The 27,575-nt window shown below is 48.0% G+C and overlaps 2 protein-coding genes across 5 annotated transcripts in view; both read left to right on the forward strand.

Annotated features, from left to right (window-relative positions):
* Positions 1-22,371, forward strand: part of LOC131212139 (cytohesin-1) — a 45,567-nt gene extending 23,196 nt beyond the window's left edge. Inside the window, exons 2-11 of one of the 4 annotated variants that reach the window (XM_058205887.1) lie at positions 8,750-10,077; positions 10,216-10,348; positions 11,769-11,867; positions 14,663-14,762; positions 14,866-15,040; positions 16,251-16,337; positions 16,412-16,530; positions 16,623-16,734; positions 16,823-17,072; positions 22,236-22,371. In XM_058205887.1, coding sequence (XP_058061870.1) covers positions 8,929-10,077; positions 10,216-10,348; positions 11,769-11,867; positions 14,663-14,762; positions 14,866-15,040; positions 16,251-16,337; positions 16,412-16,530; positions 16,623-16,734; positions 16,823-17,072; positions 22,236-22,351 — 2,340 coding nt within the window. In that variant the 5' untranslated portion in view covers positions 8,750-8,928 and the 3' untranslated portion in view covers positions 22,352-22,371. Of the gene's footprint in view, positions 1-8,749; positions 10,078-10,215; positions 10,349-11,768; positions 11,868-14,662; positions 14,763-14,865; positions 15,041-16,250; positions 16,338-16,411; positions 16,531-16,622; positions 16,735-16,822; positions 19,291-22,235 lie in introns of those variants that run through there. The other 3 variants (XM_058205888.1, XM_058205890.1, XM_058205889.1) reach the window with 3 other exon arrangements.
* Positions 22,372-22,619: 248 nt separating this feature from the next.
* On the forward strand, positions 22,620-26,384 carry LOC131209519 (protein cup). The gene is made up of 3 exons (XM_058202606.1): positions 22,620-23,298; positions 23,380-23,713; positions 23,791-26,384. The coding sequence occupies exons 1-3, from the start codon at positions 23,199-23,201 to the stop codon at positions 25,214-25,216; spliced, it is 1,860 nt and encodes a 619-aa protein (XP_058058589.1). The 5' UTR covers positions 22,620-23,198; the 3' UTR covers positions 25,217-26,384.
* Positions 26,385-27,575: the final 1,191 nt, after the last annotated feature.

The following is a 27,575-nucleotide window of genomic DNA, read 5'->3' on the forward strand; positions in this document are numbered from 1 at the left end:
GAAAGTCTACGAGGTGTGTTCGAAAAGTATCGTGACTTTTGAATTTCCACGGGCTACGGATATCCGATTTGCGATTTATGGTGAAAAGTTCGGCCATTTTAAGTAATCAGTTAATTTTTGACAGCTGTTTTGCTGGGGCAAGATTTGGCTCACCGTCGATTTTTTCTCTATTCCAAAAACTGGATGCCAAAGAATCTTTATCAAATTTTGTGTGAAAAACGATATTAAGAGCTCGGGCGCAATCGAAATGTTGACTGTGGCTTATGGTGAAGCTATTAAAACCAAAAGCAGCGCTTATCGGAGGTTCAAAATTTCTTCAGAGGTCCGAGAAGATGTTAACGTCGAAAAGTCAAATTTGGTCGAATGTGAACAGTTTTTCTTACAGTTTTCTTCGATTGCTTCGATCGTGGTGCACCATGAGTTTTTGCCAAACAAAAGAGCAATCAATAAGGAATATTAGCTGCAAGTTATGTGAAATTTACGCGAAGCAATCCTCCAGAAACGCCCAGATTTGTGGGAAACCCAAAATTGGTTATCGAGCTCCTGCTAACACATCGTAGTTTCTTCTTGAATTGTTGGCCAAAATATCACACTAATGATACCATAGCTACCGTATTCTCCAGATCTGGTCTCCTGTGACTATTTACTGTTTCCAAAACTCAAATTACCGCTTCGTGGTCAATTACTTTTGGAGTAGACAAAAATCCACGATGAGTCAAATCTTGTCCAAGCAAAACAGCTGTCAAAAATTGACCGATTACTCAAAATGACCGATTTTTCCACCATAAGTCACTGACATGTGCAGCAACCTAACTCCACAAAAAAAACGGATATACGTAGCCCGCGGAAATTCAAAAGTAGCATTGCTTTTTGAACGCACCTCGTAAACGTTTAAACTACAACTGATTCTGTACTCATAACTTTATATACTTAGTAAATGGCTGATGTTTGTAAATCGCTGCTCTACTCTTACGGAAGGATTTGCTCTCCAGTAACTCCAGTAACGATGATGTGATTCTTTCACCCGCCGAGTTCGTTCACCGAGCTGCGGTTGAGTTACTGGGTCGATTACTGGTACAAGCCCGCGGGTGATATTTCTCAATATTTATTCACCATCAGTAGCCGCCATCAGCATAAAGAGTGTGCACAACACACACCGACCGGCTGCATTCCGGATGTGTTGTGAGTCACCCCCGGGCCGGCCACGTCTCATGCTTCACTCACATAATCGGCCTTACGAGCGAGCGAAGGGTCCAGCTCTTCGTTTGCAGGTGACAACGACCGATCGCGGGCGCCGTATTTGCTCAGCGCAAATTCTTGACCGTCTACGCCGACTGGTCATTTCGCAGAAGCAAGCGGAGCGGGTCCTCCGGTGCGTGAGAAACCCTGATCTTGATTTCTGGCCGGTTGGATGACCCTTCGGGGCTGCTTCTTTTTGCCAGATATTTTATTCCTCGCCCTCGTTTCAGGGCTTGCCCCGGCGTATGTATGCAAATGTGCAGCGATTGCTATTTATTAGCCATCGTGCATTCGCGCCACGTCCGCGAAAACCAATGTTCTGGTCTCGCGGGACCGGGGTCCTGGGTGTACTACGGAAGGTGGTGTAATCAGAAGCGTAACTAAGCTTGCCAGTGTGTGTTTTGCGGGCCAGGTTTGAGGCTCGTGCTGTGTTGGGCGCGAAAGACGACACACGTTACGCGGGCGACATGCGATGCATTTTGTGCCGCCGCCGATGGGGGATGCATCTACCGACGACGACGTCGTGTTGGGCTATTTCTGGACCCGCGTCGGCTGACGGATGAATGCGGGACGAAACGGCCCGGTTTGGGATGGTGTGGTGGGGGGGCAAAAATGTTGCTGCTAATTTATGATGGCACTCAGACAGAGGTCATTTCCACTGCGTTACTCGAAGTTCATTGCTTGGCTAATGTAGAGGAAGTCGCCCGCAACTCTGTATTTCCCGAAGGATATATTAATGCGTTGCTTTCGGCTCCGAGTGGCGGCAATACTAGTTTGTCGGTCTTTTGACGTATTTTTCATTTATTCCACGTCGCAGTTCGTTTTTGTTTGATTATTTGTTTACGTTTCCCTTTTTCCACTCCTCATAGTGTGCAGTTCGTTTTTTAAATCTTTGCTTCTGTATGGTTTTGCTGTTATTCGCACAGTTTCGTTCACTGTTAAGTTTGTCTTTCTATTTGCGTTTAGATTATCTTCTTTATATGTTTTAGTTTTCTTCTTGAGCTTGTCACATTCTTTTTGTAACATATTGTATGTTTCTTTTCTGGCGTTTTCCACTGACAGTAATTAATTAACTTCGTTTCGTGTTGTTGCCATTCATGGCCTTTGGAAAAGTATTGATTCGTTCGTCTCGTGCGTCAATCATTCGCATTTGTCGCCCATTTATCATCGACCCTGTGTCATTTATCGATTTAATACGATAATTTCATAAATGATGTCTATTCATTCGCAGCGAAATGCGTGGCTCACCTTTGCCGTCTTCAGAACGTCTGTTCAGCTCGATCGCCTTCGTTTCGCACAATAAACTGCGTTCGCGTTGACCTTGTGCTCGATCGATACGCGAGAACGGAGACCGCTTTAGTGTGGTTTGACCAACTTGCCAACCTCATTTCTTGGACCGGGCAGCGCAATAAGATTGGGCTGTCCCTGGATGGTTCTGAGACCGACATTTTAATTTTGTCCATTGCATTTGCGTGTCGGCGTCCAGTATTTCCGCTAAAATGGGGTGCCCCATTTGCCGGTACGTCCGAGGATCACCGCACTCCGAACCGTAGGGGTGCGTGGTGAATGCAGTCTTCACTTAACCTTTCGTGTGCCGTGCACGGCGCGTAAACAAATCTGGTTTAATTATCGTTCGCGCGTTCGCATGTTTTTATGCTCCTGCTACCGATTTCGTTTATGCTGTGGCCCACTCGCGTCGGCCAATTTTGACGTGGCCAACAAAACTGTTTGTCGGCGGAACCCAATTAACGTGTATGTGATTGACTGGGAGCGTGCGTGCGTGCGTGCGCTGTTTGCGAGTGCCAATAATAGGCCTTCACTTTAAACTAGATCGTCCCAGTTCCGTAGAGGTTGATCGAAAGTTCTGCACAACGCCGCATGAACGTGAACTTGAACTGTCAAACCGTGGGGCGGTTCTCACAGTTTTGAAATGTTTAATAGGGAATTAAGGGCATAAGGAAACGTTGATTGATTTTTCGAAATATTACCCAACTCGTCGTGGTCGTTAGTTTTGCATAAATCTTTATGAGTGATGTATTTGGCCTGCAGAGCGAAGTGATTGAATCATAAATACTCCCGAAGCCCATCGTTTCAACATTATCGAAAATGGCTCCTTTCTCACCTGGGGTCCGATCGATAAACTTTCAGACAATTTATGGTGCCAATCAATGCTGGCAGCACCGATGGCACCGTGCCACGCAACCGAAACAAAGTGTGGAAAATATCAATGGCGGACCCATTATTATGAGCAGGGTGTGCCCAATTCGATCAAATATTTAGAATTTCCATAAAGCTCACCGGTGGACGGTTGTTTCGTTTTTTTTTTGTAATGTCGACTCGAATAAAACTATTTTAGTCACGTCGTTATGTGTTGCTGTGGGGGCCCCATATCTCTGGCACTGATGCTTTTGGGCTCTCCTTTTCGCTGTACGCCCCACACCGAACTCCTCGGCAACGGTTTTGTTGATTTTGAACGTAAACTATCGGGCCCGGGGACGACGAAGTACCGTGACCTATCCATTCAGCCGCGTTCGGTTGAAGTGATGGGCTCAGGAGGAAGATTTATAGGGGCAGCTAGTTGTTGGCAAAGTCGAGATCTGCTATCTGCTTCACGGCGGGGGCACTAGCAAACCACAGCGACAGAGACCGAGACAGTGGCAAACGAAAATAGATTTTCCTGTCTGTTTTCTTTCGATTGTGGGGATGCGGGCCCCGGCCAAGTTATGTTTAACGGCAGCATAACGAGTGTCTGTGTTGTCATATTTTGTCACTTCGCCCGCCGTATGAGAAATGTGATCGTAAAACGATGGTTCTTGATTTGATGAGACCGTCACCGGAGGAGCTTGGTTTGTTTCTGGGCCAGAGATTGGTTGACATTGAACTCGGGCGTTCGTTTTTTCGGGCGTCTGTTTCTCTTATGTTTACGGTGCTAATTCACTTTTTCGGCGGGGAGCCGTGGCCCAGCTCCCCCGGCTGGTAATGTTTACTGACTCTCGGGGTGGTTTTTGATAGGAAATCGCGCCACGAAAACAAGCCGAAGAGCGATACCATCTGTTTACGCCTCCACACCTGACGAAGAAAGTTTCGGCGCTGCGGCGCTGTTTGTCGTTGGGCCCGGACGATTTATGGACGATTTTCTCCCCTCAATTTGCGTGCGTTCGGTGAGTTTTGTTTTGCCGTGAAAACAAGCCCCAATCCAGCAGATATTTTTTGGCTGAATGAGTGAAAGTCGATAAATGGATTTGGGTTTTTATTTCGCTCTTTGGGGAAGCGATGGATTGCGTGCAGACAGTTGAAACATAACCGCAAATGCGCCAAATGTCAGTTGTAACGACGGAGGCTTACTTTATTAAAGTGGCTTGATTTCGAGTGGATGACTTCCGCATGACTTTAAGGTGTGAAGGTGGAGCTAATAAGTAAAACAATATAATTTATTTATTATCTCATTAAGAAAATTTATCGGAGGCCACAAAGTGAACCAAAATTTGATGAATAGCTACACCTTAGTGCGCCCTGTTTGCTTTTGGGGACGACCATTTTTCAAATCGCCCGGAATGAGCAACAAAATTGAGTTAGAATCGTGTACCGCAAAACGTGGAAAACCCGAAAGACTACAATGGGCCTCTTTCGAACGCGGCAAATAATGTACCGGTCGGCTTCCTGCTTCCTGTGCCTGTGGGCCGGGAACCGACCAAATTCGTCGTTACTTCCTTATCCCACCATCCGGATGGAAACATGGAAAACGACTCACGGTGTGGTCCATTGTCGTGCCGCGGATCCGACGGATCTCGCGCTGCCTGCTGCCCCCGGACAAGTGTACCGCGTCGGGGGAATGTTTTGGCAATAAATTAAAGTCCCTAATGCTTCTCCAGGTTTTTCCAGCGTGTGTACTATTTCCGACGGTGCCACCACGCAGCAACGCACTTTGGCTTTCAATGGGATCCGACCCGGAGATCCTGATGATGTTTCGCCTAAGCAGGGGCGAGCGAGCTGTTTGGGGTCCTTATTTAGAAACTTGGTCGCTCGTGAGCTGGGAAAGTGAAATGAAATCGATCGGTGGCCATATCGTAAGACGATTTTGTTTCTATCTGCCACGCCTTGTAAGGAAGCCTCCGAATTCGCTTCCACCGGCCGGCGGGGGATTTGAAATTCAATTGATTAGTGAAAGGTTTCGCCAACCGATTGGATTGCTATTTTGCCGACAAAAGCGAGAAATGCTGGGACGCTTGTGAAGTTTTGGGAAGAAGCTATACGCTGCCTTGTGAATTCCATCCAGAAAATCGGAATCGATTTTACTCATCCTAAACCAAAAATATATTTATAAAAGAATAAACGTTTTAGGATGGAAATCCATCATCACCCAGTGAGTATATCTGAAGGGCGCGTAAAATTGTGGAAGCATTGCTTTTCACCATAAACCTCTCTGTTCGAAATGAATGCCAAATATTTATTTATGAAACGAAACTTTTCCGCGCGCTGAAATCAATCGTCGTCAGCACAACTGGAGAGAATGTCTGTATTGGGACAGGAATTTTTGGCATTATTACGGCGCAAAATAGCATGCTGTGCACCTGCACACCTGCATTGTTGCTTGCTGTTCGGTAAAGAAAAGCGCATATTATTTATTACAAATGCACGTACACGGGCGGGTCAAAGTGGATGGCGTTTGGGAATGTTGTAAAAATTAATTTGCTTTCCACGGGCCACCGTGAATATTCGGAAGCGCGCTCGGAGTATTGGTTCGTGGAGTTACCACGGGCAGCGGGTTGTGTTCATCATATTGCATATTGATATGTTTCGTACATTTTTGTGGATCCTTCGAGCTCGACCCCTACCAACGAGCAGGAGCGGGACCGTTCTTGACGTGTTGCATTAATTTTACATCAAAATATTTCGCCTGCAACGCGCGCTCGAAATGTGTGCTGCTGCGAGATAAATTCTTTGTGCGTTTATCATGGGGTCATCAGGATTCACCGCTCTTACACAGAGTTCTTGAATCCATCGTGACATTTTTGTTTGTCAGTGAATGTTTCATATAAACTGCATAACGTGAGGTACGGTCGCAAAAATAATCGTACTGATGATGGCTCTATGGGAGTGCCATCGAAAGAATATTGCCGCCAGCACAAAGAGGATCACTTGTTGCAGGGCAACTTATCAATTTATGCTGCACCGCCGTATCATGCACACTCCATTGTGCAATTTGTTAATGTATGCACTTGGCCCCAGCGGTCCTGTCGCTCGCTCGTTTTACACTTCACTCTCCGTTCGATGAATTAATTCGGCCGACTGGCCGACGACAGTGTGTGGCGCTGGCCCAAACAGGTGGAGAAATATCGCTCCCCATTATACCACCCGAGAGCCCCATACCATTTATCGGGTTAATAATTCATAATTCGTAAAATTAATTTTTACTGCTCATAATTTATTCAATCAACATTGGCCACGGTCGTCGCCTGCGTCTGGGAATTGGATTAACACTTGGATGAGAGGATGAGCGTTCCACCTTTCTTTTTTGGTGTAAATTGTAATTCGTGACAGTGTGCTGCAATGCTTTTGCATACTCTCACTTAATATGATTGTGATTTTGGTTTGACACAAAAAGACACCTTCCAGTGGAGTCCCGGATCTCCGGGTGCCAGACTGGTGGACGCGTGGCACCTACTTAAGCAGAAAGCAAAAGCATTTATGTGACACTTTAAAAGACAGCTGCATTGTTCGGCTATTGCCGCTCGTTACTGGAACGGCGACATAATCCACCAGTTGAAGGTCTCGTCCCGATCCCGATCATGCGGACGACGATGCAGACGTCAAACGATAATTGGAATAAATTGAATTAAATCTACCATGCCATTCTCGGACGCTGTCTTTGTCGCCTGATACCCTCCCGCGTGAAAGGAGCTCGTTTTCGGGATGAAGATATCGGTAGCGCCTCGCACGGACGCGCGTGTGCACTATTTGCCCCACAGTGGCCACCAGACGGGGAGGAGTGACACCCTTTCCACAACCGCCAAAGCCGATGGACTTAATCCACGGAGTTTGAGGAGTTTATCTTCCTGCAAGTGAACCTGTCACGATGGTCCCCCGGTGTGCCGGTTAGGACCATACTGGAAATGGCAAAACCGTGGGCGCTGCTGAGGAGGAAATATATGACATACCATTTGTGTGATCATCATCCACAGACACACACGCCGTTCTGACTAACGAGGGAAGTAGCCGCAGTTTACCCATTTTATTAGATTTACTAAAAGGTGATTTGCTCCGTTCACTCCGTTGCAGATTTTGAGCGCCCAACCGGGCAGCCGTTTGCAGAAACGGTCTTACGGGTCTCACGGGGTTGAAAATTAATTTATCTAACATCTTTTTAGACGGGCGCGTCTTGTGCTTTGTGACGTTAAGCTGTTTTGAATACCATCAAAGGAGCCATACGTCAAAGGAGACATCAAAGTTTGCGGTGTAAAGTTGTGAATGTTTATTTGAAAAACAGCTAGCTTCTGAAGACCTCGATGCTTCGGTGGCCAAGATCTGAAAACAGGCAGTATTCGTAAACACAACCGGGGTCTGGCTGATGTGGCTTAGTTCGCTTTCTAATCGGCCGACAAACGCTTAATGCTACATTGGCACTTTAATCATGCAGTGCTCGAAATAATTGCTGTCCGTCAAGCGCAAGACACCAGCAAAGAGCACTGCACCCCCAAAGTGCCTCTGCTTCTGGAATGCTGCCAACGGAAACACCGCCGGCGTGCCATTGGTTTTACGCGAAACCAATCCATCCCGCAAAGCGAACCGGAACCGCGCCCGAGAGCCGGCACGGAAATCGGGCAATTTAATTTGATCGAGCCAAATTCCATTTCATCAACAGGCGGAAGACCGGATGGAGGGTGCAAGGGATCGGGGAGAACTACCTCCTCGTCCCACCATTCGATGCAGCAATCAAACTTTACGCGCGCGAAATTAAACCCTTTCGGAATGGTTGGCACCGGGATCGGCTTCGCGCCGAATCATGTGGGTTAGTCGTGTACTACGCCACGGTTTCGGCCACGCTGGAATTGGGTTAGATGGATGGAATCAGAAGTGGAGAATGTGGATCACACCTTGTTTCGATGGTTTTCCTGCGTTGAAAACATTAGGTTTCAAGCGGGGAGCGTTTCCGGGTGTTTGTGGTCCAAGATGTTGTCGGAGAATTCGTCCGTAGTATCGTCTTTGGTTACTGTTTTCAACGGCAGTTAAAATAGGTCCTCAATAACTCGATAACAAAAATATTCCCAAATGAAAGCACAATCGATTTCATATTTCTAACGTGTTGTTTGACGAAACACAGTTTCAGTTCTTGGGTATCAACAGAGAAGAATTTCACTAAAAGTTACCGAATAAGTGAACGGAAACAACTTGCGTGAGTGGCTGCTTAGAACGATCGAATGAAGTGCTCCCGTGAAAGGATCCAAAAGTCGCCTCAAGTGTCTGCGGTTTAACTGCACACGACTCACACGGAACTCTTTGCCACTTACAGTAACTTCTCAGCGGGGCCTTTTACCAGTCGCAGCGTATAGAAATGTTATGAAAAGTGTTACCACTCCATGAACGACTGAATTCGCCGTGCGCGCTTGTGAACCCCGAATACCCCGAAAACCCAGTGCCTCGAACCGCGGAAGTGCGTCCACGTCCCCGGGTTGAAAGTGGCAGTCCAAAATGTTCTCCTCGATGCCACCGACGGCCAGCGGCGGCGATAGCGCCGGCAACAAGAAAGGCAACTGGTTCTGGTCGCTCCGCCGGCAGCCGAAGGCGAAGAAGTCTGTGCTGGAACCGGACAAACCGAAGCAGCAAAGCTGCGTCGATTTGTCGGCCGACAACGGGATGCTCTACGGTGGTGTGAACGGATCTTCGCTCCAACACGGCAACCACCGGCTCGATGAGGTGTCGGTGAGCAGTTCGTCCATCGAGGGCCGCCTTCCGGACAGTGGGTGCACCTGTGAGTACGTCCAGCTCGGCGTCGTCGAGCCAGCGGAAACGAGCGGTAATATCTCGACGACGGCCACCGTCACGACAACCGTGTCGCGGCATCTGAACGACCTGCTACCTCCGGGGGTGAGCTCATCCTCCGACAGTAACCTTGCCTTAAGCTCCAAACCCGATGTCGCTGCTGCCACCGGTCCTGGTAGCAGTGATTCCGCGCCAGATGGCGCCCCAACGGCGACACCGGCGGTGTACGAAACGAACAGTTTGCGGCGCCGCCGGGAACGGGTGTACTGCTCGAAGACGGTAACGACGGTCACGAAGACCACGGTGATGAACCGACAGCGGACGTACCGCGTCGGGCTGATCTTCAGCGATAACGGAGAACTGCTGAACAGCAATCTGGACCTGCGGCAGCTGGTCGAGGAGAGCAAACAGAACTTCCTGAACGCCCTCGGTCACAACGGTGCTGCCCGTCCACTGGACGAGGTGCCCAGCATCCCACCACCGCCACGATTACCTGCCTCAGGGAGCGTCGAGCCGCCGTCGGTGGCCGCTGATCCGCCGAAGAAGTATCCCGAACTGAACAACAACGCTCAGGAGGGCCGCCGAGCGTCACAGGATCGATCGCTGCGCCATCAGTTCAGCATACTGGACGACAGCAACTTCGACTATATCGACGACAGTGCCGATCTGTTCAACCGGAACTACCCTCATCAGCCGGCGGCGGCGGCGGCGGCACCCAGCAGCAATGGCGGTCGGTCCGGCGATTCGGTGACTCCCGTCCCGGCGTTCCCCGTTACCAAAGTGTTGAAAATGTGTAATAACTGTAAAAACAAAAGCAATCTAGTCTACAAACGGAGCTGCTCCCAGCCGGATCGGAAGGTAATTGGGCGAAGGATGTCCCTTGCGCAGCACGTCCAACAACAACGATGCCAAAATTTGCTTACAGTTCTCCCGGCGTTTTCCAATTCCTTTGCGGCTGTACTTCAAATTAATGTATTTTTCTCTAATCTCTAACAGCAAATCAACGATGAGCTGATTGAGGTCGAGTCGGAAATGAAAGCGCACGAAAGCAAGGAGGAGAACAAACATTCCAACAAAGACAAGCAGATGGCGCTGGGGAGGAAAAAGTTCAACATGGATCCAAAGAAAGGTACGTGCGCGCGGGAAGTTCCTTTGCGGCCGCCATCGCGAAGCCGGCCGCTAGCTTTCCTTTCGGGTGAGCTTACCGTTCCGGTTCCGGAAGCTCTTATTCGTTTGGCGATTTGACTGAAACTCTGCTGGCACAAGTAATTTTTTTTGTGACACGAATTACTCTGCACCAATGCCTTTTTGAAACAATTTAAATAATCTTCTTCGTTTATTTGGTTGATGAATCATTGGGAAAGGCGTTGCACAGGTCTTATAACTAAACAGCTATCAAAACTACAATGAATTTATCATGAAGTAGTAAGATAAAAATGGTAGTTTATTATTTGCTGAGGTTATGTTAGACAAGTGTGAACGGAATGCATTTTGGCCTTGCCATTCAACATCCAGCGTCAATTGATTTGTTGTTGACTTCGCAAACATGCTTAAGCTCCCATTTGGCACTGCAATAACGTCCAGTTCTCCACAGTTCAATAAATCAACGCTTCGCAGACGTATTAATTACCACCGCAAGCCGGTGCCCCGGGGGAGTGTCGAAAACTCCTTCACCTATTGCTTACCCTCTCAACCACAGAGCCACGCCTGTTTGATGAGTGGTTGTCGTTGGCCGTTCAATTAAATCGTTCACATCCGTTAAACATCCTTGCGAGTGTTCCTGTGGCGAAACGGAGCGTAACGTGGCGGTCAGTCGTCTCGGAGAATTACTACCTCCCTTTCATTTAAAGACTGTTGGGAAGAGGAACCTGTTGCTGGAATCTAATTGAGTCGTTAAATTTGTTGGATTGTAATAGATGGCCTTCATTCTTGCACCTAGAATGGTCAAGCTTGACAGCAATCGTCCTGTGGTGTGCTGTGCAATGTAATGCAAGAGGGTTGAACGGCTCCGCAGTTCTTGAGAAGAGTACGAAATGAAATTGCCATCAATCATTTTTCAGCGTCTCTCGCATTGTTACTCCCTCAGAAACATATTCCCGTATTTATGGCAAACAACGCGTTAATAGTAGTAGTATTTCATTTGAGACGCAGAGTGTAATTCACATGGTGAATGTACATTGAGCATGAAGGAAAAATATGTGAATCCTTTTCTCTTCGTTTTTTTCTAATGGTGGCCACTTGCCAACTCTTTAACAACGCTGTTTGAATGAGCACCTCAAACGTGGTCAGCATGTTAACGAATGACCTTCTGGGAACTTGGATCTCAATAGAGACCTTAAGAAATAAACAAGTGATGCCGAATAAATGTATATTGTCCGTATTTTATCAAAGTGGAAAGGTTAAGATGGTATTGGAAACGATTGCCAAGGAATCCTGACCCGGCATCGTGTAGTAAAGGAATGTAACAAGAATTTCTGGTAGCAAAGCATTTTTATTGTTTAACGATCACTATTACCGTTTGTAATCTGTTTTCACTCTTTCGTTTGCAGGCATAGAATTTTTATACGAAAACCAACTTCTCAAGACCGACGCACAGGATGTAGCACAGTTTCTCTACAAAGGCGAAGGACTCAACAAAACGGCGATCGGTGAGTATCTGGCGAATTCTCGGCCGCTGGTCCAATTTCTCCGCAATCAACAAAATACCCACAGGGCCACCTCGTGGCCACATAAAGTCTGTGCGCGAGCGTTATATGATGGGGGAAAGTGTTCATTTATGTTGTGTCCCGCATCGACGGAACCCATCATCCCAGCACGAAACAATTTGCACCATAAATTCGATGGATTTATTTGCAGCGTATGGTGACTTTTGGACAGCGACAGAATGGCGGACACACACATTTATCTTGCCTGCATTATGCTGTCACACCTTTTGTGCGCCTCCCCGTTTCGGGGTCGGGGTTTTTATGGTGCCCGCTCAGAACAGGGATCAGTCATTTTACATTACACCGCCCTTGGAGCCACTCGAATCGATGCTCGATCGATGCAATATTTTTCACCACTCTCACTGCACCGGGAAAACACCGGCAGAAGTAAGAGAGTTGTTTTCGGTTTTCCTCCCCGTTTTTTGGGTGAAAATTAAATATGCAGGTCTCACTTTTCCTCGTGCATTTGGCCGTGCATTAGTAACCGAGCCCCGGGCAGCTCGACGATGTTCTTCGAAATAATCGATTGACTAATTATGCGCTCGCGCTGAATTGGATTTTAACAGCGAAGTAAGGAAGAGGGACGAAAAAGCGGACAGTGCAATTAGCCTTTCGATCCGTGTAATCGATCCTTGGACCTTGGGTAAGTAGTCGCGCGTGCGGAGGGCACGGCGCGTTACACTGTTCGCCTGCTACTTTTTTATTCGAGTCCTCCCCCTGTGACAGGGCTGGCACAGGTGGGGCTTACCGATGATGAGCTGAGATAAAATAATTGCCTTTTTCAATTTGCTACCGATGCTGGTGCTACATCGAAACGCCATTCCCGGATGAATTACGGGATGCGCATCAATTGTTAAAATTTAATTCACAAATTAAGCGCTTCGCTACCCGCGGCAAAAATGCGCCGTCACACGATGGATGGGAAAAATGTCAGATCTATAAATTAAACCCCTGGCGCCGGGGTCACCCAGGAATTTGGCCGTTGGGACGATTATGGTGTGACCCAACACGCTCTAGGTAATAACACACTTTTAATAGTTTAAATGAAATCCTAGCATGTAAAACGTCACTCAAACAATGTTATCTATTGCATTCGTTAAATTCATTTTGTTATCCGAAAATCCAATCCCACCGAGTGGGCTCGCTGTTCAAACAAATCGAAGCGTACCATGTCCGTGCCAATAGCAGTGATAATGGTTATCATGGTTAGTTGGCGAAAGTAAAACATTGTTTGCATTATTCACGCCCATCACCCACCTATCGCTGTGATGCTTTATCTGTTGTCAACGTTCAACCTATCACGCGCGATGTGTAGAGATAGAAAAATTTAGCTTATCTTTAACCCCAGATGCATCGAACAACTCACGATATTTAATCCCAGCGCAGTCATCGGCTAATGGATATTCGTTTTGGGTTGATTGGCGGTTTTACCACTTTTTGTCAATGGACTTTTGTAGTTTTTGAGCTCCGCCGACTTGTTTATCTCCCACGTAACGTTATCGCATCAGCTCTCTAGGAGCATCGGAACATTGTTGATGGATCAGTGTCCAACTCTCCTCGGCTGCGTCATAATTTTCGCTCACCCACAACGAGGCTTTTGCGTGCCCTCTTTTCGACAGGATTCAAAGTGATCCCACCCCCAAGGGAATGCACACCGCTCGGATGGATGAATTCCGATTCCGGCCGGTACCCGTTACATGTATGCTCGGGAGAGATGATAAACCACGAACCAGCCCTTTCGCCACGATGGGGATGAGTAATTAATAATATCGGTGATGCGGGTGCTATTTCACCACCTGGAGGCCACGGCGGTGCTAGGTAACCCAAATTTCCCACCTTACACCTGAGCCCCGGCCAACGGCCAATAATGGGCCGTTGGGGAGGATCGCTCATAAAAATAAACAAAAATAATTAATATCGTGTTGATAAAAAGCGATTAAAACAAAAATTAAATTGTTTTCTTTCTTTTTATGTTCCACAATCGCGCGCCCAACGGCGCGTCCGAACGGCCTGCGCCTGTCCACACTCTGTACATTCCATTCCGTCCTCCCGGTGGGGCGCACGGTGTGTTCCGGATTCTGCGGTTCCCCGGTTCCAGCGGAGATGATGGATTGATGATGATGATGGTGGTCAGGGGGCGGTGGGAGTTATGGTTGTTTGCGGTTGAACGGTAGTTTGTTATTTTGGCACACATTTCTGCTCGAACCTCGAACCGCATCGGAAGCCGCGCGCCCCCTTTACATCAATGGGCGCGAGCGGGAATATAAATTTATATTCGCAAATGTGATAATTTTCGTTTGAAATGAACGATCAGCGAGCGGTGGTGGAGGAAAGAGGGAAGGACCCGGGGAACCTTACCTACGCCACTACGCGTTATGGATGCCTGTGAATCCGGTAGTTCATTTGTGATCCTCCACTGGTCACTGGCCGCATGGTGGGGAATTTCGGGGGGAATGCGGAAAAAAGGATGATACAAACATAGTTGCCATTTTAAATCATTCCGATGGTAGCAATAAATTTTGCTGCCGGTCAAATATGGTAAATAAACGGCCCGGGTGTGTGGGCAACGCCCGAGTTGATAGCGCAGCCGCCGGGCGTATGCTGTACTAAATTAAACGTTATTTAAGCGATTACCACCTTCATGAGTGCTTCGTGTCGCCGTGCGCGCTGCTATTAATAGGCTTAAATGAATAAATCATCTAAAACCGTACCTTTCCTTTGCTTTCCGCTACTTTCAGGTGATTATTTGGGTGAGAAAAATGACTTCAACGAGCAGGTGTTGAAGGCCTTCGTAGAACTGCACGACTTTACGAATTTGATACTGGTGCAAGCTTTAAGGTAAGGGCCAAACCGAAACTGCCACCCGTTGGCATTGTCGGACACATGGATGAACTCTCAATAGCTTCATAATTTAACGTTTTTCGATTTGCTCCGTTTTTAGGCAATTCCTCTGGTCATTCAGACTGCCCGGCGAGGCGCAGAAGATCGATCGTATGATGGAATGCTTCGCTCAACGGTACTGCCAGCTCAATCCCGACATCTTCACCAACACGGACACGTGCTACGTGCTGAGTTTTGCCATCATCATGCTCAACACGTCGCTCCATAATCCCTCGGTACGTTTCGCAGGCCGGGTGCTGAAGATGAGCATAATTTAAATGCGAGACCGTTGCCGACCAGTAAACCGACGGTTCACCGGCCAGCTTGTCATTAGTGACTGCACCGTGCATACCGTGCGGTGTAGTCCTGGGAACCACCCAACCCGTTCCGTCGGCTACGCTGCAGCGGAACCAGCGCGCTGAACACTGTTGATGGAAATATCAAGATTACTGTATTTAATTATCAACCGGACGCGCGATGTGGTATTTCCAGGCCAACAAGTGCAACCCCTCACTGGTTCCAGGGTCCCCCTTTTCTTCAAAGCTTGCCCGGGTTTGTTCCGGTCAATGGGATGGAAAATTTTACATTATCCTCACCCACTGCACAATTGCTCTGATGTTTGCGTTACATCGACCTAAACACCGGGTGGCCCCGAATCGTATTAATAAGCTCCCGCTTGCACGGGCAGAATCCGAATCAATAGGGACGTATGGTGGTCTTCTGGCATTACGGGACGTACGTGGAAGACTGTGCGCTGTGGCCGACCGGCCAGTAAAATTTAACTCTCTGGTGCCGGCCTCGTGTCGTTCAGTAGAATTTGGTGCGGTTTATTGTGAATGCTTTTTGTAATTAATCGAGCTCAGCTGAATCATTGAATAGAGTAGTATTTGAATAGTCGGCAAAAGCTAATGTCTGCAAATAGAGGAACCTTCACGCAAATTTTTCATTCAATTCCAAAGGCCCAACGGAGCAGCATTTTATCTTTCACGAGCCGGATCTAGAATATTTCACAGCACATTATTCCACTCCGCTTACATTCCTAGCATAGTATCACACAGCTAAACCGCACATTGATTGCTGTACCGGGCGATGGGAATTGTGTTTTTATCGCAACACAACGAACTGATTTCCAGTTCGAAGCGCATACAATATGTGAGCCATAATTTGAACCAACTGCTGGAAACACCAACGCACATGGGGGTTAGGAGGCCAATTGTAAACATCAAACGGAATTTGATATCCTCGCGCGGCCTTTGATCCTTGGTCATAAACTGGATTACATACCAAGCGCGTGATTGCGCGTCGATTTTATTGGATTGAGTTAAAACATTGAGCCTCAAACCTGAAATAACACACTAAACTCTATATTGTGCCACAACACGTACTGATTAGCTTTTTACATTCGTTTGTCTATATTTTCCATCATCGATGCCAATATTGATGTAGGTCAAAGAAAAGCCGACGGTTGAACAGTTCATTTCCATGAACCGTGGTATCAACAACGGTGGCGATCTTCCGCGCGAGCTTTTGGAGGTATGTGCTCTATCGAATTCATGTGCCCGTCCGCAGCCTCTTATGCACGCATTTTTGCTACTGTCCTCTTACAGTCCCTGTACGAGTCGATACGTGCCGAGCCGTTCAAAATACCGCAGGATGATGGTAACGATCTGATGCACACCTTTTTCAATCCCGACAAGGAGGGCTGGCTGTGGAAGCAAGGTGGAAGGTAAGTGGCCGGTTTTACACTGAATCGCGCATGAACTCGGAACCAACCTCGGCGGAATGGCTGTCAAATGTTTGATTTTTTCACTTTTCCAGGTATAAATCGTGGAAACGCCGTTGGTTCATTTTGAACGATAATTGTCTGTATTACTTCGAGTACACCACCGACAAGGAGCCGAGGGGCATCATTCCATTGGAAAACATTGCGGTACGTGCGGTGGACGTTCGGTGGAAAACCGATGTGAAAACTCGCAAACAATTACAAATTCGCCACATTCCTCTTCCCACACACGCAGGTGCGGGAAGTAACGGACCGGAGCAAACCGCACTGCTTCGAGCTGCATGCGAGCGGCGGGGCGGACATTATCAAGGCCTGCAAAACCGACAGCGAGGGCAAGGTGGTGGAAGGTAAGCACACCGTTTACCGCATGTCCGCCGCAACCGAGGAGGAGCAGCTGGAGTGGATCAGCCGCCTGAACCAGTCGATCAGCCACAATCCGTTCCACGACATTCTAGTACAAAGGAAAAAGAAGGCTCTGGCAAAAAGTTAGTTAGCGCTTTCCTCTTGCCTGAAAAACTAAAACCGATAATGTCCACACATCAGCTCCACACAGCTCCATTACCAAAAAAGAAACGTAAAAACAATAACAACAAAAAAGCGAGAAAACGGCCCAAACTGCTTGAGAGGAATGTGTGTGTGTTGCTGGTGATCATTTTGGGCACAAACCATTTTAGGAAGGATAATCGCTAGGATCATGGTTCAAAACACCCAGGCACACCTTCACAATCAGTCCATTGGCCATCACGAAAAGGAACCGCTAGTGGCTTCCGCAAAACCTTTTGGCCATCATTTTAACCTTTGATAATGCCAAAAATAAGGAAATAATTGTGTGTACACATCGTCCCCCGGGTGGGGGCCGCCCTGAAAATGGCGGACTCCCATTCAGTCTCTCTTGTCGTTGCTTGTACGGCGATACATGCTTAGTACCTCTACCATTAACGCTTCCGTGGAATGCTTCCCGCGTGTGTACTGTTCGTGGCTACTACTTCAGCATACCGTAAAACCTGGGCGTCAGTGGCGCCGCGACTCCATGTCTCCACGTTTCGTGTACTACGCCATGGCACTCGGTTAGATGGCAACACACAATAAGAACGGAATACTTAGTGGTAAAGTGTTTTGGAGCGTGACTTGAGTTAGCCTGGCTTAGTTAGTGAGTTAGAATTAGTTAATGGCAGGGTTTGAGTGATAGTAGTACACCGTTGCCTTAGTTAGTTCGAATTGTTTCGGTTCGTTAGTTAACTGAACATGTGTTTACATTGTTTACCGTGGCCTTTCGTTTACGTTGCTTACTCCGTCGCTGTGTTCCATCATATCTTGTGCCACGTTTTGTGTGTTGGGTTCGTTTGAGAAAAGTGCAGGACGGTTGCAAGAGGTTCCTAGCGAGTATTCTCTCCCAGTGCAAACTTTGAAGGTAGCGTGTGTAACGAAAAAGTGGAAAAGATTGTGACATTGAGCGATCAATCGTGACTGTGATCATGATAGTATGCGGAAGTAGGAAAGTTAGTGAAGCGTACATAGGAAAAACAAATAGAAAGGAAAGCAAAGGGATCATCGCCTGTTTACTAGTGGTCGAGTTTTCTGTATAGGTAAACTTCTTTTGTAGGCAAACGTTCCTTTCAGGTCGATAGCTCAGTAATTGACACTCATCTGGCACGTAAATGTTTGTTGCAACACTGATCTCGTTTACCCATTCGAACGCTTGTGTACGCCCGCAAACAGAGCGCATTTGTTAATCGAATGACTAAAGAAATGTGCGAATTAACGTTTGGAGCAACATTTTACTAACACCGGCGAAAGATCCTGCCGCTTTCCCTAGCACAATGCTTGCGCAAGCCCTGCTAGTGATATTGCTTGAATCGATGATTGTGATCAACTAAACGTACGTTTAGTGTGCGTGAGTGAATGCGTTGTGTGTTATTGCGGGTACGGCTGAGGGTAATAACGCGAAAAATGGTATAAAACGTTTTAGTTACGAAGTTATTCATCCAAACTGACCAAAAAACTGATGGATCAGTGTGAACATATAAATAGGAGACCGAATACCGAACCTTATCGTAGTCGCATTCTAAACTGAGCAGAGCGATAGTTTAAGGACCATTACCGTCGCTACGAGCGAAACGAAGCATTTTAAATCTGTTTATTTTAACCACCGGTTGAACCAATGTTACGGTTCCATAGGAATACTGCGAGAAACACAATTTCTCCTTGTGTACGCTTCCGCAGCGGATAGGTTTGTGAAAGGATAAGAGAACGGCTTTAGGCAATAGTTGTTTTGCATCATATCTCTCTGGTCCCGCGTGCTTCCCATCTTGTAGCTTATTCTTGTGTTTCTTTTTCTCCAACCCAATTCCCAGGTTTTGCTTATTTATCTATCCACCGATCATCTCTCGCCAGCGCATGACGTTTGATGAACAATGTTGAAAACTGTGTATTTCACTCATCTACGTGTAGGCTATCATGTATTTGTACAATTTTACTGTAAAATCAAAAGGGAAATATCGGCGGGAAACGGCTCACCACGGCAAGGTTTAGGCTAAATTTATAGTATGTAGTGTATTAAATAATAATTGGTTGATCGTGTAATGAAAAACTACGGATGGTTTTCTTCCATAATTTGGTTTTCAGGTAAACCGTTTCGATACTAAGCGAACGACTTTCGAGAAAGAACAGGTTTTCGACGAGTTGCGGGTTTTTGTGGTATATTTTGCGATTGGTTTGCGCAACAATCGATGAGGTAATTAATTTATATCAAGTTATGGTTGAGCATTTACATTTAGCAATTATTTTTATCTATTTCGAGCGTTCGAAAGTGTACCTAGCAAGTGTTACTAGCAATTTTACTTTTCTCAATCACCGTGCAATTTTACAAAGTTCGCAGAACGGCGCCCACGGAGTCGAAGAATCGCAGGAACTGTCCGCAAGATCAGAGCCATAATGTAAATTATGAGTCCAAAAATTGGTTCACCCATGCTTTTTGGTTCACTCATGCTCATGTCGCATGATTCCTTCGAAATTTTCCTCCATACGTTTTCCTAGAAAGGACCACCAAAGTTCTTAGCTCTCGGATGAATGTCACCCTATAATGTGTCTGATCCGAAACGCCGGTAATTATTTCATGTCATTACCGGCTCTGTCGGGACCTTCTGCTTGGGCCTGAGCCACGCATGCTGTCCTCCCGCTACAATTTGTTAAATTGATACTAATTACGATCACGAAAAGACGCCTCCGAATGCCGCTGCGGTGCTGCCACCGAAATCCTGCAGCTGAATGGAGTTAATTTCGCGACGGATTTATGCGTACATTTCCTCCGGCTAAATTCATTTCGGGTTTGGATGGATATTCGTTTCGGTTGGTGGAGGCGAAGCAGAAAAGCGCAATCGATACACACAGCACCGTTGTGTGATAAGAACCGAGCGCGAACGCTTCAGCACTTTCCTCTGGACCGATATGCCGACCAAAATGCTGATGGGTCGCCCTGCGCAGTCCGGAAAATGAATCGCAGAGACGGCAATGGATGAAATGAAAAATCGAATAATACGATAATAAATACGACTGTATGCCGATCGTTCGATAATGATGATTGAAATTCGATAATAAAAAAGCATAAATAATGGAAAAGGATAGCTTGCGCACTCGGTACCCCGGGACCCGGACCAGCATTGCCAAAGTGCAGGTTCGGCAGCCGGATGTCAGTGTCAGTGGCCACGGTCAGTATTGCTTTCAACCGAACCGGGGATCCGTTTTTTGTTAAATGCTCTACTATGCTTCTAGCCAGCCAGATAAAACTGGAGCCGCGAGCCAGGATAGCGGCCCACCGGGATTGTGGGTGAACGAAACAAAAATAACGAAATCAAGCCCAGCCCGGCCAGGCCCAACTCGTGCACACTTTCGGTGTTACCGTTTTGCTTATGGCACAATTAAAATGATATTTAAAACACCCCGCCCACACGCTCTGGTGGCCGGCCCCGAGCTCCGGGGTATATGAATTAATTCAATTTAAATTGATTTTCATCTGGTTTTGCGTTCCCGATTTTCACAACTCTTTCTCGCGCGATGCGCACCGATAAAATTCGGTACAGGAGCCGCTGGGCACGGTCCCGGCAAATGGCAGATCGTTACTGTTTTGCGCTCGCCTCGTCCGTGCCGTTCCCGGGCTTTTTGCGGACGAAAATGCACCAGTTCCGTTTCAGTTCGTCCTGAACGCTTTTTCGGGTTTGTTTCGGCCTGTTAATCGAGCCTCGGTGTACTGCAGGAGTTGTTATTCTTTTCGGCCTTCACCTTTCTTTTGGTGTGCCTTTGCAACACGACGATACAGCTCGGGTTGATACTAATATGGTTCCGAATCTCCTCGAACATTAGTTCACCTTTTCGGGGCGGATTTGTGTGGTCGCGACTATCTTTAATGCATTTAATTTTGTGTCACTTTCATTGCAATTATTGGTTTATTTTGCAGCATTTCTAAGCAAAGTGCTATACATTTTATGCATCTCTCCCTGAATCTCCCGCTTGTTATTGAACCTTTTTCATTTGCCAACAGCAAATCCAGTACTTCAAATGTTACGGAATAGTTTAAAAATTAGATGAGCTTACAGGTCATTTAAGTGAAAACACATTTTGTCTAGCAAACCATTGATACAATCGTAAACACTTTAAGCGTATGCAGAATGTACTATGAACGTACTTAAAGTAGTTTGTCGTAATGATTTAGGTGTTTGTGTTCCTTCCCGTAACAATACATGCAACGAAACTACCCAAGCATTTATGTGAAGCGCCGAATAAAATGGCACCCAATGGCTCGAATGTTTTACGATCGTCGTGAAAAGGGATTACGTGTGATGTTCAGTCGCTTCCAACGGTTCGATGAGCGGATCTGTTAGATAGCATTTGTTAAGTGAGCAGGATTGCTGAAAACGTAAGACGGAAAATGAAAACATTAAGTAGCTATGATCGCCTTCAGTTAAAGGGATTAAAACATTAGGAGGTCACTGGTCCAAGCTGCTTTTGTGTTTTGGTATGATTTACAATAAAAAACTGCCATGTACTCAAATTCATGTTAACCAACCGTAGACTTCCTTCGCAGGGGGGTAACCATTGAGGATGTAGGCTCGGAGTTCTAATGAAGCATTCGTTATCAAGGTGTCCTTGTTGTAGGTGTACTGTGGCAACAGGTTGGTCTGCAGGCTAGAGAGTGTGCCGCGCCGGGACAAAGGTTGGTCAGATATAGGCAGACCTCAGAAGCAAAAGTATAATAAACAGCGTGGTTTTATATCAATACTAACGACCGTGTGTTGTTCCTTCATACAGTTCGCTCGTATATTAACAATTCGTGGAAGCCGATTGTTCCTTCATTTGTTTGTCAACTGTGTTTTCGTCTGTTTTGTTTCAAAGTTTTTCCCAGTTCCTAACAGCAATCCGTGCGCTCTCAAACGACAAGTGTGCGAAATCTAATATACTGTTCCCCATAGAACGATTCTGGTGCATTAATAGATAGTTTCTGGCTAACCACGCATTCCATTCGTTCAATCTCGGCGCAGCTTTCGAATCCGATCATAGAATTGGCCGCTATTGCTTGCACACACGCGCACACGGAGCAAGTGTTCTCGCCGGTTCGGCAACAGTTCTTGACACCACTTTTATCTTCGTTCTAGAGTTTTACCACACTTTGTGGGAATGGTTGAGTTGCGGGTTATGGCGCAGCGGCCGTAAATCAGTGCCCGAACGGCAACAAACCACCGTAAAAGAGTATCAGCTAATGCAACTGTAACACATACACAGACAGCGCTCCTAATCTCGGAGCTGGCGGAGCTAGATATGATCGAATGATAATTAAATCATGCAATTGCCCAAACGCATCAGTATTTGTTTCCTTTTTGCCTGCGTTGTTGACAGTCGGGCGATGACATTGTGTTTTCTTCTTTCGGGTCACATTCGGGATCGTAGGCGTGATCGGTCGCGAGGCCAACTTTCAGCGATCACCGGACGGGTCATCTCATTAGTTCCTCACGTACCGTACAAAGCGGAAGCGGATTTTAGATTGCTCGATTTCGCTAGGCTGCAGAGCGCCCTAGAAGCAAGAGGAGTTCGGATTTCGGAATCGCAAGTTGTATCGCAGTGGTAACAGCGGCAATAGTAGGCCAGTTTTCTCGGAGTCGGTGTTGTTAAACTATTCGCACGAAAAGGAAGCTGCGGACGCCACGGTCCAAGCCATCCGGGAACGCGCCCCGAGTACCGCACCGTCCGTCGCATAATCGCATCGCCGTTTCGCGCTAGGATCGCGTTGTATGTTTTCCGTGTGCCGAGCGGCCATCCGGGCACCGCGAGAAGGAATAGTTTAGGAATCAATTTTAATCTGTTAGCCCCGAAGTGTGTGCTTCTTCCCCGTCAAATAGAGCCAGGTGCGCGTTGCGTGTTTTGCGGAACAGAGTGCATTGAACTGCACCGGAGCGCAGAAAGGAAGGGTTGTCGATCATCGTGCTCGGGTTTATCGCTGTGCTCGTGTCGGCGCGCGTATCGAGAAGATACTCGTGCGTAAGTAGGAGGAGATAAACGTATTGGACGAACGGGGGACTGAGAGGGAAAGTGAACGAAAGCGAACGTTGGCCTTGGCAAGAATGATGAAATTTGTTACCTCGGACAACAGTTCGATGGCATCGTCGTCGTTGCGGCACGCAGAACAATACGACAATTGTTCGGAGCTGCTCATCGAGTCAGGTGCGTTGACCGGTCGATCGGATCGGAGGCAGTCGGCCGCGGTGTAGTCCTCCATCTTGATTTCAATTTTCGATGCTACAGATGCCACCCCGCTGAAGGAGTTGGATCCGGCCATTTTGAGCTGCGGACTGCCGGCCATTGTGTTCGGTGGTGGCGCGGCCGAGCTGGACCGTGCGTCGTCGGCCCCGACCATCGTACGGTACACGTTTGCCCAGCTGCTGGCGTTCCGGAAGATACCGCTGTCGCACCGTCGGCCGGTCGCCATCGATGATCCGCGCACGGGACAGTATCCGATCTGGCAGCGCAACGGATTCAGGCGAGCGACCGGAAGCGACGATGAGCTGTACCACGGTGGCTCCGGTGCCGGACGCAAACCGAACGACCGTCATCGGGACAATGGCTTCAATCCGCCAAGGTGAGCCCGCTTTCGTTGTCAACTGAATCTAGCAACCGGTTTCATCGTAGCCTACTGTTTCGGTGTTTTGCATCTAGATTTCGACGTAATCATGAATTTAGCAACCGGAACCATCACGTAATTGTGAAGAGCTACAGTGCCGGCGACAGCCACCAGGTACGTTTGCAGGATACGGTTATCGAGGAGGAACCGGAATGGGTCGTCGCTGGGCCGACGTCTCGGCTCGATACGATCGAGTTGCGTGGTTTCGATGACGATATGACGCGCTCTGTTACGGACACGATCAAGTCTTCACCGACGGCTGCTGCGGTGGCGGCGGCGGGTCCTAGCCGGTCTCAGTCGTTTTACGATGCTCTTATGCATTACGAGCATGTGCATCCGAAGCACGGTGGTAAGCACGATACATCCGGCAGTGGCGATGGTGAGAGTGTGTCCAACCCGAGCAGTTCGTCTCCGCCGGCTCGCAGCACGCCCACGAAGCATGTGACCGACATGAACAACAACAGCCACGCCGGTGCACGAAAGGGCGGGTTGGCTAGTGGCAAGGGTGGTACTGCGGGTTGCGGATCCGGGCCCAGCGGATCGTCGTCGTCTTCGGCCGGCGTGAACGTTTCCAATTTTGAGGAATTCATGAAGTTCGATTCGATCCTGGGTGATTCCGGTGATGCGGACAGTTCGCGGTTTAGTAAATACTTCCGCCGCGGTGGAGCTTCAGGAGCAGGCGATTCTGGTCATCCGCATCATCATCGCCATCACCATCCGGTGCACGGTCAGCATCAGCATTCGTCGTCGCAACATGTACGTTTTGCACTGGATCGTAACACGCAACACCACTATCAGCGTCAGCCAGGGTCCGGTCGCCTGTCGATGGCTTCTTTGCAGAATCTTCCGCCTGGTGGTGGTATGGAGCGCAGCTCGCTGCCGTACGACGCACAGGTATCCGGAGCCCACACCGCCAACACCGAGGAGGGTGGTTCGAAATCGTTCCAGCATTTGGTCGACATGATTGCCGCCCAAAATCAGCGTATGCAGCAACAGCAGCAGCAACAGTACTTGCTGCAACTGCTGCAAAACAGTCAGCAAACGGAGTCACTGCGTCAGATGTTGATGAAAAATTCGCGCGAGGTTGGTGTCCCGGCACCACCGAAAGGACGCGCCCAGTCCGGTGGCGGCGCTCAGCACCAGGGACCGGGGCGTGTACCGACCCAGCGTGAGCTTCAGCTCCACACGCAGTCCATCATGAAGAACGCATTGTTGCGCAAGAAGATCGTCGAACAGAGTCGGCTCATACTGGAACAGCAAGAACCGATTCCGGCCGTGCAGCAACTTATCCGTTCAATCTGCCCGAACGTACAGCGCAGCCTAGCCGTTTTGGCGGCCGGCAGTGGCAGCAGCAGTCAGCAGCAGCAGCAGCAGCAGCAGTTCTCGAGTGACCCCGGTTACGGGGCGCCGTTTGGCAGCGGAAAGCGCGGCCAAACACGGGCCTCCAATCGGCGTTACTAAGGACTCAGCCCGGTCACTCAGCTTATGGGTGCTGCCTAAAGAATTTGTCAGCTGGATCACTGGTCGATTCTTGCAGTGCTTAAAGAGTTGTCGGATCGGATCGCTTCATCATCAACACTACGCGCCATGTGCCTTGCACTAGGCAAAAAAGACACAGGCCAGTTTCTTTTGCATATTCCATTACTTTTTTTTCATTTTTATTTTGTCAGTGAAACGCCGCCGGCAAGGGTTGCCCGGGGCCTCGAAACCATTACTCCCCAAAACAACACGTTTGTACCACGGTTTGGATTTTCTTATCGCATTTTAGTTTTAATCATATCTGCAACGTGTGTGTCTTTGGGTTTCCGTGCCATACCTGGTGTTCTGAGCGCTTCGGAGAGAATAATGAGGAGACAGTGGTTCACGACATGTTCGAATGTCCAGAGAAGCCTAACAAATGCATCCGTAGCTGCAGCGCGGGTGTCCAGTAGTGTAGGGTTGCGTAGCTTTTGGCAACCTTTTACTCGACTCTCGCCATCAAAGCATTGACACGAAACGTGCAACGTTTCAACGAAGGTATTTCCCCGCTTGGACCATGAAATCATCCCGTTGCTTCTTCCCCGGTGCCAGTAATATCATCATCGAACGATCTTATCGATCGATGGTAGAGTATTTAATTGATGTGATGCGGTTTTCTGCCGATCGGAACTCGTCGGTTTCGGGTTTCATCCGCGATCCATCCATGTCTCTGTCGATAAGCGTTTTCCGTGATTAGTTTTTAATTTGTTCCTTTTTTACCCATTTCTTGTGCCAACAACTTTGCCTTGTGGGCCGTGGTTGAAGTTGATCAAGTGACTTTCAATGAGCCAGTGCCCGTTATGCACTAAAACACTTCGCTCTGTGGGTACGTCGGTGAGCGACGGGAATCGAGACAGGGAGAAACATCGTGGTTATTGTACTTTTTTTTTATATGGCTCGTTTGCATATTTCGCATCAAATTCGCAGTCCCGGCAGGGCCCAGGGCCTAGGGAGCGCCAGAGTAATTTAGGAAGCTATTGATTCTCATTAATGTGAACGCACTTATTATTTAACCCTCCCGTTTGTCGCATCGCCCGACACTCGTCGTTGCCGAGCAGAAAAAAACGGGTTCTAGTATACAGTAAGAGAAACAAAATGAGAATATGAAATTATGTTTGTTTACTTCAATGTTGTATGGGTGGATGGAATTGGTTTCAAATAAAAACGATTACATGTGTTCGCGTTATTTGCAAATTCGTGGAGCTCGCCGTATTTTCTTCCCCTTTTTTCGCCTCAAGGCAAAAAGATATGTAATTAGTAAATTCAAATTCATTCACCACGAATAAGAGCAAATAGGGCTTATGATTCGATGACCAAGTTATTATGTTTACAGACTTGATAAAAAATCACAGCAAATTTATATATAAAAAATGAGAAATATGGCGACCCCAAAATAGGCCGTTCAGCTCACGACCGCTCAACGCAGCCCGGGACTTCTGTGAAAGTTTCAATTTCTTCCGCACCCAAAACGTGACTCAAATATGCTGTCCCTTGCCGGAAGCGATCTTTCGCTTGGGAAATAAAATAAAATGACAGATTGTTGGCATCGTTCTCTGGTCTGCGGTCCCGACCGTACGTCGGAATGTGTCGTTCACGTCCAGGTCCGGCCTGGCGATCGGTGACCAACTTTCGGTTCCCCATTTTCTAGGGACCACCGGCTCGGGTTCCAGTTTGTTTGTTTGCCTACGATCGGGTTATGAGTTTTCATTAAATGAAGCACAAAACAATGTTCCAATTGGCATCATCGTCGAGCGGTCTCACCGTGTGCTTCCGGTTTGGATTTGGCTCTCAGATTGCTCGATTATGAGCGAGCATCGTCGCGCTCCCCGTTCGCAGGCGGCTCATCACCGTCATCGCCAGATCGGGGGGCGAGCGAGGACAGACCGATGGCCGGAGTCGGATCCGATTTTTCATCAGCGATTCCGAAATACCCCGGACGGATTGTGGAGCAGTCGGGAGAGTTTTCAATTATTTGGTAGCGCTTTTGTTCGGCGGTTCGCTAAATGTGACCGGAGGCGGTGATCCCGCTTGCAGGTGCAGGTCCCGGAGGCTTGTTTTCGGCCGTCGAGCGTTGATTTGCCGATCCGACGGGACGGACGGCAAAACAAGTCGCCATCGACCGGGCCGTCTAGGCGATAGGAATGGTGGTCGGTTAGTGGACCGATTTTTTTGTGCAGGACTTTGTTCGGTCAGGTCCGGCAACGCCATCATCGGGCAGAGCATTGGAATTGACGCTTCCGAGGACCTGGCTTGTTGAGGCCCCATCAAGGACCTGACATATTATTCGTTCGGCGCAGTGCGG

The sequence above is a fragment of the Anopheles bellator genome, chromosome 2, assembly GCF_943735745.2.
Source record: "Anopheles bellator chromosome 2, idAnoBellAS_SP24_06.2, whole genome shotgun sequence".
In the NCBI taxonomy this organism is placed as follows: domain Eukaryota; kingdom Metazoa; phylum Arthropoda; class Insecta; order Diptera; family Culicidae; genus Anopheles; species Anopheles bellator.

What these genes read in the sequence shown, in the direction of transcription:
- LOC131209519 (XM_058202606.1), top strand. Translation starts at nt 23,199, where the DNA reads ATGATGAAATTTGTTACCTCGGACAACAGTTCGATGGCATCGTCGTCG. An exon ending in GGAGCTGCTCATCGAGTCAG is followed by an intron (nt 23,299 to 23,379) that starts GTGCGTTGACCG and finishes TCGATGCTACAG; the next exon opens with ATGCCACCCCGCTGAAGGAG. An exon ending in AATGGCTTCAATCCGCCAAG is followed by an intron (nt 23,714 to 23,790) that starts GTGAGCCCGCTT and finishes TTTTGCATCTAG; the next exon opens with ATTTCGACGTAATCATGAAT.